This window comes from Monosiga brevicollis, genomic scaffold (assembly GCF_000002865.3).
Source record: "Monosiga brevicollis MX1 MONBRscaffold_2 genomic scaffold, whole genome shotgun sequence".
Classification (NCBI taxonomy): Eukaryota; class Choanoflagellata; order Craspedida; family Salpingoecidae; genus Monosiga; species Monosiga brevicollis.
In genome coordinates, this window is record NW_001865039.1 from 1,700,756 (window position 1) to 1,720,283 (window position 19,528).

Genomic DNA, 19,528 nt, shown 5'->3' on the forward strand with positions numbered 1-19,528 from the left:
CCGCTATGCACACCGGCCCCATGCCCGGCGTCTACTGCAAAGTCTGGGTTCAGGCACAGCCCGGCATGTACACCAGCACCGGCCAGTATGCCCGAATCGATGACCCCAACCCCCCTGCCGGCACCAACTACGTCGTCAAGGTTTGTGCAGCTCGCCCCAGCCGGCCGCCCAAGTTATCAAGCGTGTGCTTTTTCAAGGGGAGGAAAAAAAAAAAAAAAAAAAAAAAAAGTGGGCGGTTTGTCTAGGCTCACGAGTTGGTATCATCGGAAATTGGGTGGTGTCGCACAGGCTCATTTTCAAGTCGGCATCGGCATGATGAGCCAGAATGAATACTTTCCCCTCTATGATTACCAAGGGCCAGCTCTTCACAATGGCCGACAGGTGGGTCCTCTATTTGCTGCACGCCACAGTCCACAGTCTGTTCTCGTCTCATGCCATTTGCTTCGCAGGTGTTTGTTGAAGCCTACACCCAACCCCAACCGGGCATGTTCGTGTCCTCACCGGAAAAGTACACTCCTCTGCCCGCACGATAAGTAAAGTGTAAAGCGACCTTCTTTCCTTGTTTTTTTTTTTTTTTGTTTGTTTTTTGTTTTTTTCTCTCCATTTTCTGTCCTGTAAAGGTTGGCGCTCGGTGCCCGCTGAATGTGTTGTTCCCATCCATTTGTTTTCACATGTGTGTGTTAACCGTGCTTCAAAAGCAGCAGCATTGACCCCTTGATGCTGTGAATGAACCTGCTTCTTCTCCAAGCTGTTTCTAAATCTATGACAAGCCTTGATATTTGCCATTGCGGTAGCCCACTCACCTGAGCTTGGGCCATCAATGATAAGCATTACACGTCAGAACGAAAGGCAGTTGGAAAGGGCTGCGTGCGGACTTCTCGATTGAGCATCACACACGATGGTCATCATCAAGGACTCCTCGCATTAAACAACCAAACCTATGAAGATACAGCGCAGGGGCACGTCTTGTCTCTGGAGCTTAAACCTTCCTCCGCCTCGAAACATTAAACTTAACATGGACAATCAAGGGACAGGTTGCTCACAATACAAATAGCAGGGTGCGCACGCATAAACACTCACACACTCAGCCTAGATAATGTCTGTCCCAAACGACACACGACGATACGGCGACATGGCAAGCAATGGAAATACACATGCCACAAGAGGGAGCAGGGATAAACCAGTACGACAACAATCAATGAAATTGAGCCAACACCGTTCATTAGCATGATGCCCCATCGGGCACCAGCCCCTGATTCATTGGGATTAACCACCGGTAGGTAGCGTCCATTACCAGAACGGACACCAGCCCGTGTAGTGCTGACAGAGATTTTCATGCAAGGTAGCATCGCGAATCAAGCGAGCCACCTGAGATGGAATGTCCAAAATCTCCTCCTGTGCAAAAGTCACGACAAAAACGCGGTCGGAGTGAGGTGTTCATCGAATCTGTTCCAAGTTTTTGACACAGCGTGAAGGGCGGTAAGACCATACCGTAGAAAAGTCAGCACCCGTTAGCTTGTCGCGCACGCGGGCAATGACGCGCAATGCACGACGGTTGACCACCTCATCCGTGTGCTGTTCGCCCATGCCGTGACGCGCCAGCAGTGACGAGCCACTAACACTCGCATCGCTGCGAATGGAGGGCTCTCCTCGCACACGTTCTGCAAGGGCAACGGGCCAGGTGAGAGCAGTCGGTGCATGCCACGCATCAAGCAGTCAATTCCCCGTGGGACCCAGCGACAAGTGGCAAAACAAGACCAAGACTCACCGTTACGTCCTCGTGCAAAGAGCCAGTCAATCAAAGGGTCGTGAATGAATGCCTCCAGCACGGCCATGACACTGTCCGCATTGTCGCGCAGCACCGACATGGTGTTCTCGCAAGTGATGCGGAATGTTCCATGCACGCCCGTAATCTCCATGGCGGCAATCAGCATCCGTGTGAGACGGAAGGGCACCTTTTCCGGAAACTTGGATCTTTGCGTGGCCACCTCAAAGCAGTCGCCAAAGTCGACATGCATCACGCCACCCGTGCGGCGATCAATCATGAGGTTAGAGGGGTGGCGATCGCCTAGACCCAAAATGTAGCCCACCATCGACTACAGGCAAAATCATGGGGCAGGCAAGGAGATCATCAGATTGTGCGAGCAACGAGGGCTGAAGAGGAGGCAAGTGAGGAAAGTGCGAGGAAAGGTAAAAAGCCATTGAAGCGCTTGCATACCATGACGGCCAAAGACCGCGTAAAGTTGCCACGGCGTTCAAGCCATTGCTCCGAGTTGCCGCTGCGCAGCCACATGACGCGTGCGAGATCATCCCCCGTTGTACGAGACAGGGCGTGTCTAACAAACGTGTCATTGGCCAGTCCCGCAATGAGAACAGAAGAAGACGGACAAAACGAAGAACAACAACCAGAAGAACAAGAAGAAGAGAACAAGGAGAAGAAGAACAAGAAGAAGAACAAGGAAAAAAAAATGAATGAAGAAACAAGAGAGCCCCAAAAGCCAATCAAGGCTAAGCGCAGCTTTTGTTTTGCGCCATTCAGCAAGCCAGGGTCGAAACATACCGGAAAACCTCAACCTTCTGAATGAGGGTTAGCTGCTCCATGTTGGACACAAGCTGGAGCATGAAGCGCACTTCCGCATTGAGCGCTACACCGCTGCGCTCGCGGTACTCCTTAATCAAGGAGTGCAGCGTGTCGCATGTTGGTACCCATTCAATGAGACCCAGCTTGGGCGACAGGGGCAGGATGTAGTAGGTAAAAATGTGAAGATGCTTATGCATGGTCAGAGAGCTACCGTTCAGGAGCACGTTGACCAGCCCAAACAGCTGCATGACGCGTTCATCCTGTCGCAGATCTTCATTGGCCTTCAGCAAGTACTCATACGTGCGCCCGTTGCTACCCTTGATCGTCAGGCGTCGCGGACGCTGCTTGGAGTTGATCACGCGCAGTTGCGGTGCAAAGGAGTCAATGTAAACCTGCTCTTGAGAGGTGTGATCGTAGGCACCGGGGACTACGAGCTGTAAATCTCCTGCTTCAAGGAGCTTGGGTGACACCTCCTTCAGCTCGAGCGAGGTGAGGTTGTGCAGTGCCTTGGTGATGGTACGGTACACGTGAAAGTAGTGGTCCCACGCGGTGGTAATGTCTTGTTTGTCTTCCGTCCGTTGATACTTTCGCATCCATTCCCACGCGTCGCGCAATTCGGCACCGTACAGTTTCAAAAACGCCTGCTCGGCAATCGTAGCATCCTGGCCAATGCCGTTGAGCTGCTCATGCAGCGGCAGCAGCGTGGCGTACATGGCGTCCAGCTGACGATCTGCATAGAGCTTGGAAGCCTCTTCGATGCCCTCAAACCACTTCTCCGACCACAGATTGGCCACGCGGATGAGTTCCTCGCTGACGATCAGAGCCTGTTCAACCAACTCGCTCGAGTGTTGCCGCATGCGACTCAGCAGCACCTGTGCGGCATCCCGCCGCGCGCTCGCCTCGCGATGGTTGTGGGCTGCCACCGTCAGCGGGAAAAGCAGTGCTTGTGGATGCTTGCGGCCAACCTGAAGCAGCAGCTCGTGCAAAAGGCCACGAATCTTTCCATCCTTAATCTGGATACGCGCAATGAGCTGCGGCAAAACCTGCAGCCAAGTGTCAATGTTGACCGTGCTGAGGCCCGTAGCGAACGTCTGAACCACGTCACTGTGGTGGCCGTAGCTGAAGAGAAGCGTGAGGAGGCGCAGAGTATCTTGAAGGCTGCTCTCATCCGAAAGGGCGATGCTGTTAAAAAAGCCCTTGATGCTCATAATGGCGTGCTGCAGGTAGGCGCGAGGGTTACGGCGTTGGCCGTAGTGCTTCACTGCCTCGTAGTTCATGTAGGCCCACGAGTGCCAGGCCTTGTACCAGACGCGATCAAAGAGGGTAGCGTAGCGGAAGGACTCGATAATCGACTCAATCAGCTCGTCTGTCAGATCCGTGTTGACGGTGCCTGCTGACGAAAGGTGTGGCGCAGCCTGCCAGAGGCCGAGCTTGTGGTAGCAGCGGGCCAGCAGTCGCACATCTTCGGGCTGCTGTTCGTCCTCTTCCTTGCGCGCGCTGAGCTCGTCAATGAGGACATAGAGATACTGGATGGCGGTTTCATGCGCACCAGTGTGCCACACGTGCTTAATGTAAGCATACGCAATGGGTGGATTATGGTGAGGGAGTTGCGACTCGGGGTCTGCGTTGGCGTCGCAGCCTGGTTCAAGTCCCAGCGAGCGACGGACGGGGCCGGGTGAGTTGCGGACACACACGGCAAGGTGTGCACGGGATGAACAACAAAAGACAAACACAGCTCAAGAAGAATACAAGATCAAAGAAGCTAGGGGGCGCGGGAAGTGGGAAGTGGGTGGGCAAGGAAACCTACCAAGCAGATTTACGAGGGTATTGTGGCTACGGTCGAGGCCGATGCGGCTAAAGTGCTCGGCCGAGCCCAGCGTTGAAGACTTGCGACAAAGACTGGCATACTTGAGCCACATGAGGCAGTCTTCCTCGGGGGTAAGCACCAACGCGCGAACCTCCAAGATTCGTTGCCACACCGACGGATTGTACTGGCAGCCATTGAGACGAGTCAACCACATGCCACGGATTCGGTCTTGGGCGATGGGGTCTCGGTCCAACTGTTTGTACTGCACGACCTCCTCCATCTCAGCCAAGCGCTGTAACGTCACGACATGATTGTAGCCGCGGGCGTACGACTCACCCCACAGTGTTGCGAGTGTAGGCTGAAGCAGGTCCCGAGACTTGTCAATCAGGTCCTGCGCGACCTTGTACACCTCGTTGTGAATGGCCAGCACGGCGCCGTAGAAGGGTGTCATGGGATCCTGCTCGTCCATGAAGGACAGGAACGTGGCGATGGACTCCCAACGATTAAGCCCGCACGAGGCCGAGCAGCCCAGAGGCGCCAGCGCCTGCTTTTGGGCCACATCACTCTGTGCCCACAGGTGCACCAGGTTGTCATATAGAATGGTCCACTTGCCCAGGTTGTCCAGACACACGAGAATGCGCAGATCAATATCGAAGGACGGGTGTTCTGGGTCTTGGAGCTGGCTGTAGGACAGTAAGGCCTTGTCCCATTCGCCGAGTTTTTCGTACCAGCTGGGTTGAATGTCCGTGTCCGCAGACAAGGTCGTTTGCATTCGCACAAAGGTGAGCGCGCCCTGCGCTGCTTCAGGCTGCTGCAAAGCCTGCGTGATCTCAATGAGATCCTCAACTGCCCCCAGAATTTCTTCCGTTGCTTGGACGGGGCGCAAAACAATGCCGCTGTATAGCCATCGCATATCAAAATGGCTGCCGAGCTCGCTCTCCTTGTACCGGAGGGCCTTTGCATAAGCGTTGCACTCGAGCGCCATGCGCCCAAGCAATTGGTTGGAGAAGGGCAGACCCACGCGTTCAAAATAGTGAGACATAAACTCCGCCACATTGAGCATCATTTGCATGAAAATGTGGTCAGCCTTCATGGCGCGCTCCAGGCCGTCCGTCATCTCGGCCTGCTCCTCGGGTGTCAGCTCCTTCCAACAGGAGACAAAGGCGGCGTTGAAAACCTTGCGTGCAAAGGGCTCAAAGCGCAGGGCGAGGTACTGGCAGGCAGCCAGCGAAGGCGATTTGGACTCTTTCAGCAGGCTAACGGAGAAGCGGCGAATCCACGTGGGCCAGTCAAAGTTGAGGCTGTCGTCAGCCTGCTTGGCTAGCTTGAGAATGAGCTCGGGTTTGGCGCGATTCACACCGCGAGCGCTGCCGGGTTCCATGGGCTTGGCAAAGTCGGTGGGGCGTTTGAAGGCTTCGCGCGAAGCCTGACTCGGCCGGCCGTTGGCGCCCGACTCAAGAAGCTCCAGCAAGATGTTGGACTCGTCCACTTGCATGTCGATCTCTTCCACAAGCTTGGCCAACGCACGGCGATGGCCTTTGCTCTCGAAACCGTGCCCAAGCTGCATGACCAGGGGCTGCAAGGCAGCAACTGCGGGAGGCCGCAGACGCGGCTCGTAGCGTACAACGCGCATGAGAGCGTTGAAGACGCCCGAAGCCTGGTCGCCGATTGGAATCTCGTACATGAGGAGTTCGAGTGTGTTGAGGGCCTCCTGCCGCACGTGCACCGGTACGCCAACGTAGGCAGCGATGACGTTGACAAGGCCCCGAATGACCGAGTAGATGCGATCCTCGACAAGTGTGCCCAAAAGAGAGATGGCCTCCAAGGCGTGTACGGTTGGACGGCGCGTGTCCGTCTGATCCGAGGCAATGATGGCCATGACGTGCTCCAGCAGCTCTGGCACGTACTTTTTGAACTCACGGCCCAGGTTGATCATGGCAGCTTTGAGGACGGCGCGGACAGCCGGATGCACGGCGTGGCTCATGTTGCGGGCGTGGGTATCAGATAGAGGGTACCAGTAGCGCGTGACACACTGAATAATGTCGTTCATGTATGGTCGCACATGAGGTCCAAAGATGTCAACAATCTTGGAAATCTCCTTGAAGAGCATGTGCCGGCGTGCTGGGTTGCAGTGTTCCACCATGTGCAAAAAGGCGGGGACAATCATTGGAAGATAGGGCACAAGCTTGATGCCCGACTTGACGACAATGGTGCCCAGCGAGTGAACAAGGTTTTCGTGCATGTTCGTGTCCATGGCCGGAGAGTAGGCAATCATGTACAACTCGCGGACTGCAAGGTCCATGTAGTACTCCTCGCTGCCAATGGTGAACTGAAGCTCATCAGGCGCATTGGCAGTGGCGTGCTGACTAACGGTCGAAGAGACCTGCTGCGCATCCAACTTGGCCTGATTGGATTTGGCCTCCGCTTCCGCTTCGCCAGTGGCCGACTTTTCACGATGAGGGTCCAGTGCACCAATGACGCCAAGGGCGCGGCCGGCCTCGAGGCGAATCTGAGTGCTCTGGCCCTCGACGTAGCAGGCATACAACGTCTTCATGAGAGCCGGATAATCCTCGTAGGGCAGGGTCACATAGCCCGTGCCGCGAGCCACCTTGCCCAAAACGACCAGCGCTGAGAGTCGGCGGTTCATGGAGAGGTGGTCCCGCAAACAATCAAGCAAGACGGGCATGATAACGGCGAGGTGCTCCTCGAGCTGTAGGCCACTGAACACGGCGAGTTCGCCCACGGCACCGAGGGCAGCAATCTGAATTTCCTCGTTTGCGTGTGAGATACGCGGCAAGAGGGCCTTCATGATGGCGTCAACGTAAGGGACGACGACGCGAGGTGCAGAGCGGATGAGCTCCTGCAGCAAACGAGAGTTGGCTTCTTCTGCAGCCGCCGTGTCCACCAGCTTGAATGTCTGTAAATAGTTCTCCAACTGGCGACGGAGGGCGGGCACCACGTATGCAGGGTTATACTCGCATAGGTTTCCAACCAGGCTCATGGCTGTGAGCTGCGTCTGATGGTCCCGGTCATGAAGACAGACGAAAAGGAGTTGCAGGGTCTCGGCTTTGCAGAGATAGGGGTAGGACTGTGGCGTGAGGGCCTCCAAAATGTGCTTGCGAATGGTGGAGCGGCCCTCAGAGATGGCGTTGCACAATAACTGCGAGAGTACCTCCGTGACAGCGCGAGGTTCGAGGCGATAGGCATTGGCCAGCGGCATCTGAGTCGGAGGTACGACCAGGGCGGCGCAAGTCAGACAAGCTTCCTCGCGAACCGTGTCATTATCGTCAGACAGGTAGGTAGCGATGGTATCACGGGCCAGCTTGGTGAGCACGAATCCACTGAGGTCATATGTACGCAGCGTACGGAGGGCCAGAACGATAAGTTGCTGGTTTGGGGCCAGAGGAATATCGACAGCCTTGGAGGCGCGGCGGTTAGGCGTGTGTGCCCCAGCAGCCAAGACGGTCGAGGCCTTGCTGCCTTTGTTCACCGAGTTGCGGCGCGTGGTCGTGCGACTCGGGGTGGAGGCCAGCAGCGTGCCTGGAGGCAATTGCGGTGTCTGCTTGAGCCGACGTGAATCGGGGTGTCCTGGGTGGTGATAGGGCGTGCCCTGGAGGACGGTGCACAAAAGATCCAGCGTGCGGCGCTTGAGCTGACCGGCCAGTGAGGGCAGGCCTTCTGCTATCAGTGTGAGGCCGTGTACCAACTCTTCAGAGAGACCAGCCTCGTATACCAGGTCTGAGAGCACGGGCATTTAACAGAGTTGAGTGAGTGTGAGAAGGGAGATGAAGCCAGGAGCGGGTGTAGAGGAGAGGTATGCTTCGAGCAGCAGCTAGCGCGCACGTCTCACGTACCCAAGAGGGTTTTGCTGGAGTCAGCATCCTGGTCCACCATGGTGACGTCGGCACGAATGGCTGTACCCAGAGCACGCACGAGCTGGCCCAAGCACACACAAGCGGCATCGGTGATGGCCTCGGTCACTCGCACCTTCTGTTCGTCAAGCACCCAGAGGTGAAGGTTAGACTGCCGTGTCAAGAAGCTGGCACGGCTCGAACCGTAAACAAGCCAGAGACAAGTAGTGTGGACGAGTGAGAAAACAGGGGGCATGGAATGAACCCAACCTTGGTGAGGACAAGGCGAATTTCCACCAGCACTTGTCGCACTTGCAGAATTTGCGACTGCAGCAGTGGGCCCAAGGCCGAAGCAAGCTTGCCTGGGGAAAAAGACGAGCAATTCAAGGGTCAAGTGACGCCAAGTGTAGCGTGCGGGGCATGTGGTGTGTTTGGGGCAAGAAGAAGCTTGCTGTACGTACCAAAGGCCACGAGACCATCGCCACGATCCCGATCTCGTTGCATGCAACGCATGATGAAATCAATGGCGCTGCTGGCAAAGGCGCCTGTGGTCTTGGTCCGACTGGAGTAGCTCACAAACCCTGGGCCAGGATATTGGGTGTTTCAAATTTGAGTGACGAGAAGATTTGAAGCTTTCAAGACAGGTGGTATAGACCGTGCAGATGCGACAACGAACCTTCAGGGCTGGCATTGGCGATTTTTGGAATCAGGGCCAAAATCTCGCGTTGGATGAGCATGCTTTTGTGCGTGGCAAACTGGAGAGCTGCGTCGCACACCTGCCGAAAGTCGACCATGCCAAAGATGAGAAGATGAGAGAAGTGGCGGCAACAGCAAGACAGGCACGGGTCCAGACAGGGCCGTACGGAATCAAAATAATGTGTTTGCTGCATATACTGGCCGGTCAGGTCCACAAAGGCCGCGGCCGCTAGCAATGACCCGTGAATGCTGGGGTAGAGGGAGAATGGCATTGGTCAAACTTGAGTAGGCAAATATACAATGACGTCCTGAAGAGAGGCAAAGCGCTTATTGTTGCTGTGTAGTGCAGAGCTTTGGACGAGAGGGGGTGCGCGTACCTTTCTTCGCGTTTGACTGAGAGACCCTCTTCGATGCGGGCATATATACTCGGGTATAGGGCGCGATCACGCCACAATTTGAGGCAGGTGCGAAGCGTGTGGGAGGCGGCCACGCGGACCGACAACTGCATAACATGACCCATGGCATGCACACGCACAAGCGATCAATGTGTGTCGGCGTGGTGTGCGCATTCATTGACTTGGTTCAACTGCCCGAAAAGAACAGGCATTGGAGACGCCATACTTGAACGTGGCATCACAGACCGACCTTGATGTCGTGAACGGCGACAAAAATGTGGCGCATGACCTTGGGGATGTAGGGATAAAAATGTGTGGGCTGCGCTTTGCAGAGCTCGTGTAACACCAGTGCTGCTGCATAACGCTTAGCCTCGGACCGGGTGCTCGCTGTTGTTAAGACGGATGGGTGAAGCACAGGGAGCGGTTTCCTGTAAGTGCTAGCACGGCGCCACGCTTGGGGCTACGGTCTGAACGAGGGACATGCGCGCAGGGTGGTGGGACAAGCATGTCGTCAGCTGCCATTACGTACTGTGCTCAAGCCATTCGAGGGCGCGGTCCGAATGCATGGTGATGAACTTGGGAGTCATGGCTCCAGTACCACGCGTGGCAAGGCGACCTGTCGAGGGGTTAGGGCAGCGAAACAATTGTGGTTGGTTATGAAGTTGTGAGACAGAGGACTAGTCAGGCAGACGGAGGTGGCGGTCAAAAGGCAAGGAGCGGCGTGTTCGCGTACCCAAGACTTCAGCAGCAACCTTGATGACCTCGAGATCATTGCAGGTGGGGGGAAGGACATTGCGCAGATATGTACCAAACTGATTACAATTGACAGCGGTGGTGACGCCGCTGTGGGGGATGCGGATGATCTGGTCAATGGCCTCGATCCCACCCAACTGTTCGTGCTTGGTCTTGGTGTTTAGCAGGCGGGCTATTTCTTGAAGCAGCTGTTGCATGAAAACCTCGAGTTCCGAGGCATCGAGGCGCTTCGAAGTCTTGGCCACCTGCTCAGGGTGACGTGTGGCACGAGGTAAGTTGGAGGGGCAGCGCCGCACGGGACGTGACGGAACAGGGCGCGGGAGAAGCGATTATGTTCCATGAGGACAGGGGTCTTGAACGGGTGCAAGTTTGACGCACAAAGCGATAGAGGCGCACGGCTGCGTCATCGCGCAGCCTTTTGTCTTTGCTGGAGAGATCTCCGAAGATGGAGGTCAGGTCGAAGCGTTCGGGAGCACTGGCTTGGCCTTCGGCTGTGGTGGCAAGCGCAGGCCGCTCAGCATGCCAACCAGTGGCAGCCATAGCTACTGGCTGTGAAGGGAATGCACACTACGCCTCCGCATCAGTAGGGAAAAAGAAGGAGGCCGGCGAGGACGCAGGCCAGGCGCTGGCCCGCCGCACACGCACAAGACACCCCAGCGCTGCTGACCTACGCCGAGTCACACGGTGAGCTGGAGCCCCGAAAAAAAGTCGAAGAAGAGCGCGCACGACAGCTGATGCTCATGGCAGAGAAGAGATGGGGCAATGGAGCCCCATGGTGCATGCTGATGCACGGAATGGAGATGGGGAGCAGGTCACGGGTTACGTACCGAGAGCAGCTCGACTTTGTGCGTCGTCCCCTCCCGACCTACTGAGGTCGGCGTGGTCCGCGCCCCACGCAGGGAGACCACGGGACACGAGGCCAACCTCGCTACACTCACTGCTGGCTGTACCCAGAGGTGAACGCTAGGCAACGGAGGGAGGCAGACGCGTGGACCAAGACGGGGAGGGCAAGGCAGCAGACAAACTCGAACGCTGCTGTCAGTTCGTCTCAAAGTGTGTGTGCCGTCAGAAGAGAGAGAGAGAGAGAGACAGAAACAGAGAAAGAGAGGGAGAACCACAACAGTTGTTGACAACACCTATCCTGTAACTCGTTTGAAACATCTGTTTGAAACTTTGTCTGACATAAGAACCAAGATCCGCCAAACTTCCTTCATGTTGCTTCCTTGGCTTCTTGAGCTTTTGAGCTTCTCCTTCCTTCCTTCCTTCCTTCCTGTTCTTCTTCATGTGCACACCAGCACTCCCGACCCCCGCCCGGGCGATGTGTGCCCGTTCCCCATCACCACGCACGCTGGCCTTCCACATCTGGATGGCCCGCATCGTGGCCCCTCCACCCGCATTTTTTCATCACGGGCGCAACCCTCCACGCCAACCAAACCCCCGATGATCCGCCGCCCAGCGCCTCCGTTATAGCTGACAACCTGTGAGAGTTGAGAGAGTGTTCAGGAGAAAGTCATCATGAACATGTCGCAACAGTTTGCAAGCTTGGCGCAGCGGGTGTTCATCATCAGACCTTCCTATCACGCTGGGTCGAGGCTGGTGCGATCACGATCGTGTGTGCGTGAAGGTGGTGTGATCGCTGCGCGGGCTTGCTTTGGGACTGCCTCTGCGGCCTCCCTCCCGTCCAGGACGAATGCTACGTTGACCACTGGTGGTGGTCGGCAACTTTCGTGTCAGCTTCAGCGACTCATCACGCGTGGTCGACTTGGAGCCCTGCCCGCTCGGCCAGCTCTTGGTCTCATACCCACGTTTACATCAACGCAGCGATCCCTGTCGCATTTTTCACGCCCCACCGGCTGGCCACCTCTTCTTGCTCGCCGCTGTCTGACTCGGATTTCATCTACTGGCACTCGCTTCAAGTCCTCCGTTCGCGATAGCGTGTCCGGCACCGCTCGCTTCTTGAGCACCAACTCGACCAAACTTCGACTCAGCACCGCACACATGGGCTTTGGGCTGTTATGGGCTGCGGCCCTGGACTTTGGACTCCAGGCGGCCGTCGGCGCCTACTCCATTGCTGAGAAGACCGAGCGCTACTTTGATCTGACGGGCTCACTCACCTTTGTGCTCCTGGCGCTCGCGACGTATCGGTATGTCGACCCGCTCGTGGTTTGGCTGCGAGCACAAGTCCAAGTGCCGACCGCTTGTTCGCTACTGGCATAACGTGGTGTCCATGCCTGTGCGTTGCCACCTCTTAGGCAAGGCTTCTCCAACGTGCGCAAGCTCATCTCGACGGCGGGCTTGAGCGTGGCTCGGTTGTACCTCGCCGCCTTTCTCTTTCACCGCGTTTCGAAGGAGGGTCATGATGGGCGCTTTGACAGCATTCGCGGCAACCCCATGCGATTCGCCTTTGTCTGGTTTGTCCAAGGCATCTGGGTTCTCGTCGTCTCGCTACCCACGCTGTTGACCAACCTGTCCAAGCGCACTGTTCCCATGGGCCCAGCCGGCTATGCGGCTGCGGGTCTTTTCTTGCTGGGCCTCGTCTTTGAGGCGGGCGCCGATCTCCAAAAGATGGCCTTTAAGGCCAACCCGGAGAATGAGGGCAAGTTTATTCATTCGGGCTTTTGGGGCCTTAGCCGTCATCCCAACTGTAAGTTGCTTCCCTTTACACGCACACACACACGCACACACACACGCACACACACACACACACTTGCACGCACACTCTCTCGTCTCTTTTCATAGTTTCTCCGGTCGGCCAAAATTTCACCTTTGCCTGCTTGCCATGCCTGATTAGATTTTGGCGAGATTATGATGACCACAAGCCTGTACTTGCTGTCTCTGCCCGTCCTGCGTGGCTGGGGACATTTGGCCATTCTCTCCCCCATCTTTACCACCTACCTGCTCCTCTTCGTTTCGGGTGTGCCCGCTTCGGAGAAGCACCACCAGCAAAAATACGGCGATCAACCTGCCTTCCAGCAATACGAGCGCGACACGGCCCTGCTCATCCCCTACATTTACTAAAAGCGGGCACGCCATTTGTATCAAGAATCCGGATATATCAAGGGAGGTTGGGCCTTCCTCCTCCGCCTTGACTAGCAGCTAACAGTTATATCTAAAATCGAAATGCAATAGTCCACCGCTGCAACCTCATTAACCATCTGCACACTTGAGAGGCACCATATGTGGGCAACGCAAGCTGATACAGTTCAACACAGTAGGCCTCCAAGTCAACAACGCTCCATTGAAACCAGAGAGAAGACGCTCTTAAGGGTTTGAATTCCAAAAACGAGTGGGTGCGGGGTGCAAGTGATGAGCTCGCTCGCGCAGGCCGCGCTCAGCGCGGAAAGGTCGGGAGACATCCAAGCAAATTGCTGGCGCTCGGCGCGAAAGCAATAAGCAATCAAAGCCCGTTTCAAACGTTATGTCAAGTTTCATTCTGCAGAGAAGCAGAGTGGCCTCATAGCAGAAAAAGTAGAGCCTGAGCCTGACCCCCCGACGCCAAGGACCTATGCCACATCATTGTCCATGGTCTGTTGGGTTGTACACGAGGAGCGCGGGAGTCGACACTCTGGGGCTCAGTTGTTGTTCGAAGACTTGGGACTCGGTGGCTCAGGTGCTGCTTCAACGCGGCCCAGGACCTCGGCCTCTGTGGGGATGAGCGAGGGAGTGCCGTCGTTCACCAGCGGATACTTGTAGTGCAGTTGATCATAAGATGCTTCCAAGCCATCCGAGACAACAGTCCTAAAGCGTTTGAAGCAGGAGCGAGCAGGAGTGAGCAAGCGATGACACGACGCACGCACGATGCATCAGGTTGGCGTCGGCTTTACGACTTACAGCGGTCCCTTCGTGATGGGGCAAACAAGCACATCCTTGAGCGTGGCATGAAGCTGCCGTGAAGACGCAGCCCGCCACGAAGCATGCAATCCCCGTCGCGACGCCGAAACCAAACCCAGCGCTGCCATTTTGTACGCAGGCCCGTTCAAGACCAAAAAACTGCTTGTCACACTAAAAACCTGTATCAGTTCTTCCTGAAAAATATGGGTATTCTTTTTCAACTCACTCTTTGCACATTGTTTCCTGAGCTTTGTTTTCAAGTTTTTTTTTTTGTCGACAAATCGAAATTTTGTGCAGAAAGAGTTTTCACACACACACACACACACACACACACACACAATTTGATTCTCTGATGTTTGTGTGACTCGCGACCCGGCGACTAAGGAAAATGAGTGCAATTGTGCTGAGATCAGGGCACTATATTGCAAGGCTGCCCATGTTCACGTTGAAACCATCGACCCAAGTCAAACCGTAGGCAACCATAGGAGTACAAAAAAAAAAAATCAAAACGCACCAAACCAGCGTCAAAAGCAGTGTAGTATACAAAGCAAAACTGAACAATGGCCATGCCAGCCACACCTGTTTGCTTCGAACATACAGTCAACAACGTTAAATTTTCACACATAGTCATCGTTCATAGTAAGGGGCGTGTGTATATCTGTTGTGTGTGTGTGTGTGTGTGTGTGTGTGTGTGTGTGTATGTGTGTGTGTGTGTAAAAGTGCATGCGGGTTAGCTTGATTTTTGATGTGCACGTGTGGTGGTCAATTGGTGCTTTGGCTACACACACATTTTTTTTATGTCGACGGATCGTTGAGCCAATCTATCCGTGTGGACGTCCTGGTCGTCGTCCCTCGGTGTCGTTGGCAGGTCTGTTTTCGAGCTGTCGACCTGAATCACCTCGGATACAAGTTGAAGGTTAAACGGCCGGGGTTACCGTCGTCGGCACGCTGGCCGACACTTGATTTGGTAAGAAAGTGTCTGCTCGCCTCGTGTGCGCGCACAAGGTCGCCGTCGACAATGCTCTTGGCCTGAAGCGTGTCGCGTCACGACCCCTCATGCCTTCCACTTGTTCGTGCGTATGCCGTTTGTATTATTTTCAATGCGTGTCGCTGCAGTCTATCTTGGTAGTCAGCCTGGCAGTCACTGATATCCGCACTTATGAATTGTGCTTGAGCTCGCTCGCAATCTTCACTGCCCACCTTGTGGCAAATACTTGCTCCTTGCATTGCCCGCGCAAAGCTGTGACATCCTTTCAGCTGCCGCTAGCGCAGTGTGGACTTTAGCTTCTTCATTTCGAGTGAGCGGTGCTTCTCAACTCAATTGGGTCCAACATTGAGTGATCCCTTCTGATTTAGGCCAAAATAGTTATCCATTCTGCGGGCGCGTTTCATGGTTGACCACGCCTGCGATCTACGTCATTCTGCCACAACGCTCATAACAACACCTGATCGCCATGGCAATGACGAGTCCGACGACTGCTGGTGCTTCCACAGCGGCTGGCCTCCGGCGAACATGGCGCCCTGCGCTAGTACTGCTGCTCTTGGCAGGGCTTGTCGGCGTTGCCTTGTGGCACACTCAGAACAACGCACAGCAGCATCTGGCGCGTCGTGCCGTCAACATTACAGTGCTGGAAAAGTACAACTACACAATGCGCTACGAAGGGGCAACGGGGGATGAAGATAAGACACCCCTACGCTTTTCGACGGCCTTTGCCACTAATCCATCCATTCGTCTCTGGACGCGCCAACTGAGTTTCACCCCTTGCAAAGAGGCTTGCAACGCCGACGATGAGTGCTTGGGCTTTTTTCTCTACGTGGACAGTGGGGATGACCCCACCGACGCGCAGCTCTACCATTGCGTTGGTCTGGCTCATCTGGGCATCAACGGCGGATATCCCACTGACCTCTATTCATTCAGTTTTGCCAAGGTACGCGACCATGGCCCACATCTGCCCGGAGAGCCGCCCAGACGAAGACCACAGAGAGCATATCTGTGATTCATGTTGTTTGTCACTGATTCGAGCTTGGGTCATGTCTCCCTTCCTGATAGCTGATCAACACGACGGAGACCGTGGCCAAGGCTGCCAGCAACTTTGTCTTTGAAAAGATCTTTGACACACAAGACAGCGCTTATCCGTCCCGACGCATCTCCACAGCTTTCATCGAGGGGCATCGCCTCTTCCGAGAGTTTCAGGGGGTGGAGCTGTGTGAGGCACGGTGCTCCAAGCTGGATGCCTGTCTGGCTACCTTTGTGTGGAGTGGACCTACCACCGGCTACGTGGACGTGTGTGATGGCCTCTCTGCGTTGGGCTCCCGAGAGGGCGTGGATACGTCCGTTACTTCGCGTAGCTACTTTAAGCGAGTACTTGGCAGCTTTGGCCCGCGCAAGGCCGTCGACTTGGTTGCCGACCTCGCACCGGGGGCCATCATTCCCAACATTGACTCGTTGGTTACCGGTGATTTTACGGGCGATAACAAAACGGATATTGTCGTTGGGTTCGTTTATAACCTCCCTCTCAAGCTTCTTTCACGCAATGAGAATGATGAGTGGGCAGCCACAGCCATCACGGGCGCCGAATCCACCGTGGAGATGGCCACCGTCCATCTCAGCAGCCCCACTGCACTGGACATTGTGTACATCACATATACCGGTGTCAAGACACTGCGCCATACAGGACCGGGGAGCTTTGCAGCGTGGACCACGATTGGCCTCTACAACTACGGAAAGATCATTCCCGCTGACCTCTCCTCGCGCGGCTACAACGGTGACTTTGTGCTGCTCGCTTCATCGGTGCGCGCCATCGCGGTCGTGCAGCACCAGGGGAATGGTGTTTTCACCCATCGTGTCATTTCTGTGAGTGTCTACGATTCGTTCATCTCGGACATGGCCCTCGATCCTCGCGACCACACGCGGCTCTTCTTCAGCGGTTACGACGAGGTGTATGTCATGCAAAACATTTCTGCAGGCACTCCCGTCGTGTCTTCAATCTACGCGCTGTCCTCCACGACAAGTGATATTGTACGCTTGGCCGTGGGCCCATTCATGAGCAGTGAAAGCACCGATGTGCTTATTGTCACGGCGGCCCGCAGCAGCCGCACAGCCAACACGTCCCTCGTCATCCTGCCATCTGAAGACGTGGGATTAGAGTTTAGCAAGACGCTGCCCATCACGTCCTTCTCCTCCCTGGACGTGGGGGACGCCACCAACGACGACGTGTTTGACATTGTGATCAGTGGTGCTTCCACTAGTACGACCATGGATGTTCTGGTGTACAAGTCTATTGACTCACGCGTGCGAGCTCTTGAAGACGACCAGCTGACCCTGGAAAGCAGTATCAGCTATCGTGTCACGGACAACGTCGTTGTCGATCTGGTGGATATGACTGGGGATGGCGAACCGGATCTCTTAACGGCTCCCGTCACAAGCCTGATTGAGTATCTCATCAACGGTGAGTCGCGCTTTGGCTTTGAGAAATGCAGGAGAGAAAAGGCGCCAAGCGTTGAGACCTGTCCCTTCGCGTTTGCTTACGGCATTACAATCATTGCCATCAGGTGCTGCATGGGACGACCAATCCTTTTGAAAAGTTTGAGCAATCAAGCTGGCTTCGTTTCAACTCAATTACTCGACGTGTGAGGGTTGTTGTGTTTGTGGTTTGAGTTATCACTTCAATGTCATGATCTTATTCCGAGCACGTTTCACTCCCAAAGGTGTTCTGGTTGTGTGTTTCCCTTTTTGTTCGGGAGAGCGTTTGAAGATTGGGCTGCTGGTCACCGGGTGTGTGGCCCGCGCCAATGCAGTCGGCACGTTTTGTCTCAGTCAAATTATCAATTAGATGACTTAGGCACTTGAAGGAAAGAACCACTCTCTGGCACACGTCACAGACGGGGAGGGGGTGGAGCCCCAGGTGCAAAGGGATTTAACTAAAAACGAAGAAAAGAAAGTGAATGGATGATTGAACGACAACGCCTCGGCGTCACCGTGCACTGCTGCGCAAGACGCGGTCGTGTTGAGTTGACGGGGCTTGGTGCTTGTGGCCAGGGAGTTGGTGCTTTGTGGCCAGATGGTTGCACATCAAGTTTGAACACGCGAATCTGTATAAAAGGATTGGCGCACAATGGCCTTGCGTCCGTTGTTGAGATCCAGGGTATCAATGGGCTTGCGGCTGCCGTAGATGGAGCTCGAACGGACTGGAACGACACGATCCTGTTCCTGCTCAAATTTATCGGACGATTCGTTGCCACACATGAATGAGAGGATAAAAAAGAGGCAAGCTCGAGGAAGACAGCAGTCAATCGCAATGTTTGGCGACCCACCTCTGTGTGAATGCTAAGGTCTTTTGGCGTTTTGCGATCTGTAAAAGAAACGACGATGACCGGGTGTGTATTGAGCATTAGTGAAAGTTTGCAATTCCGCAACCAACCTACTGTGGCCGTCACGTACCGTCGCGATGCTTCTTGCTCACGGCCTCCACGCTGGGTTGGCGTAGAGCTTGAGTGCGGTCAAACACATTTTCTGGAATACCTGGCTGGCGCTGTGCGCAATATCAGAACACACCCACATCATTGAGGAAGTTGTATGGTGAAGGCGATGGGGCAGGGGGCCGGTGGAAAGGAGGAAGAAATGGAAGAAAGGCCCCACTGGCGAACCTTTTTCACAGTGTTGTTGAAGAAGCCGCCGTGGGCTTGGTCAGCCACGGTGAGATCCGCCTACAAGCGTTGACGGACATTGAGATGAATCGGTAGTTGGCAACTTGTATGCCAACTCTTCCGGGAGGCTCAAAAGTCCTGCTGGCGGGCGTCCAAGGTATCGGGTCCACCCACCTTTAGGGCGGCCTCGCGCTGCATTTTGGCATCGGGAGTCAAGGGCATATCGCTCACTCTGGGGGGTGATGAGCCTGATGATGTGGTGCTGAACGCAAATGAAACTATTTGCAGCCAGCCGACATGATGCGTGAGGAAACACAAGACCACTGCCAACGACCAGTGGTGCGGCACCACCACATTTACTCACGGTCAACTGATATTGGGCGCTCGGTCGGTCAAGCTGTCCAAGCGCGTCTTGTTTGAAGCTGGCTGGCGTGCGAGAAAATGCCACTCAACCACGCGCACCCTTCTCAATCCTGTTCCCGTCAAACCCTGCCCTGGTCCCGGATTACAGCCCAAGCAGAAGCTAGCCAAGCAAACCTAGTCCCAACAACAACGACTCCCCTACCCAGGATCGAGACCCCCTTGCCCCAAGCCAATCCCACACATTCCTTTTGTCTATTTTCTGTGTTCTACTTGAAGTATCCCTTTGGCGAAACGGCCTCGCTCCTCAGCAGGCGCCCCTGCCTCTCCTGCCTCTCCTGCCGCCTCGCCTCCCTCCTGCCATCGGCCACCGCGCTGCCCTTTGCCTCATCTTATACATGTAGTCAAGGCGTGCTTGTCTTTCATCACCGCCCCAAACAGGATGAGGCAATAATGAAAGAGGGGACAGGTCGCGAATAGAAGCATCAACTCGATAAAGTGCTTCATAAACTATGTAAGTGTTGATTAACAAAACAGCGATTAATACAAAACGCGAGACATTTGATGTTTTGTCTGACAACCGTTACCAGGACGTCATCAAGTGACG

General features: G+C 55.1%; 5 protein-coding genes across 5 annotated transcripts in view; 3 read left to right on the forward strand and 2 right to left on the reverse strand.

Moving 5' to 3' along the window:
- The window catches only part of MONBRDRAFT_30877 (uncharacterized protein), a 3,187-nt gene extending 2,411 nt beyond the window's left edge, over window positions 1-776 (forward strand). Inside the window, exons 11-13 of the mRNA XM_001742198.1 lie at window positions 54-140; window positions 289-381; window positions 450-776. Of these exons, the coding sequence (XP_001742250.1) occupies window positions 54-140; window positions 289-381; window positions 450-533 (264 nt within the window). The 3' untranslated portion in view covers window positions 534-776. The remainder of the gene's footprint in view (window positions 1-53; window positions 141-288; window positions 382-449) is intronic.
- Window positions 777-1,290: 514 nt separating this feature from the next.
- MONBRDRAFT_5087 (uncharacterized protein) lies at window positions 1,291-8,142 on the reverse strand (the record flags this gene model as incomplete). Its single annotated transcript, XM_001742654.1, has 10 exons — window positions 1,291-1,395; window positions 1,492-1,575; window positions 1,659-2,096; window positions 2,219-2,336; window positions 2,561-4,220; window positions 4,419-5,772; window positions 5,959-6,303; window positions 6,361-7,776; window positions 7,804-7,928; window positions 7,962-8,142. 10 exons carry the CDS (start codon window positions 8,140-8,142, stop codon window positions 1,291-1,293), a joined length of 5,826 nt encoding a protein of 1,941 aa, XP_001742706.1.
- Window positions 8,143-8,509: 367 nt separating this feature from the next.
- Window positions 8,510-10,623, reverse strand: MONBRDRAFT_5088 (uncharacterized protein; the record flags this gene model as incomplete). Its single annotated transcript, XM_001742655.1, has 8 exons — window positions 8,510-8,601; window positions 8,701-8,820; window positions 8,916-9,184; window positions 9,313-9,437; window positions 9,581-9,717; window positions 9,860-9,946; window positions 10,064-10,328; window positions 10,462-10,623. Coding segments are annotated over 8 exons (1,257 nt in total), but the record flags the coding sequence as incomplete, so codon positions are not given.
- Window positions 10,624-11,955: 1,332 nt separating this feature from the next.
- MONBRDRAFT_19176 (uncharacterized protein) lies at window positions 11,956-13,164 on the forward strand. The gene is made up of 3 exons (XM_001742199.1): window positions 11,956-12,227; window positions 12,336-12,727; window positions 12,875-13,164. Exons 1-3 carry the CDS (start codon window positions 12,082-12,084, stop codon window positions 13,099-13,101), a joined length of 765 nt encoding a protein of 254 aa, XP_001742251.1. The 5' UTR covers window positions 11,956-12,081; the 3' UTR covers window positions 13,102-13,164.
- Window positions 13,165-14,474: 1,310 nt separating this feature from the next.
- MONBRDRAFT_30879 (uncharacterized protein) lies at window positions 14,475-17,765 on the forward strand (the record flags this gene model as incomplete). Its single annotated transcript, XM_001742200.1, has 4 exons — window positions 14,475-14,643; window positions 15,463-15,842; window positions 15,965-17,363; window positions 17,467-17,765. 4 exons carry the CDS (start codon window positions 14,475-14,477, stop codon window positions 17,493-17,495), a joined length of 1,977 nt encoding a protein of 658 aa, XP_001742252.1. The 3' UTR covers window positions 17,496-17,765.
- Between the last annotated feature and the right edge of the window lie 1,763 nt (window positions 17,766-19,528).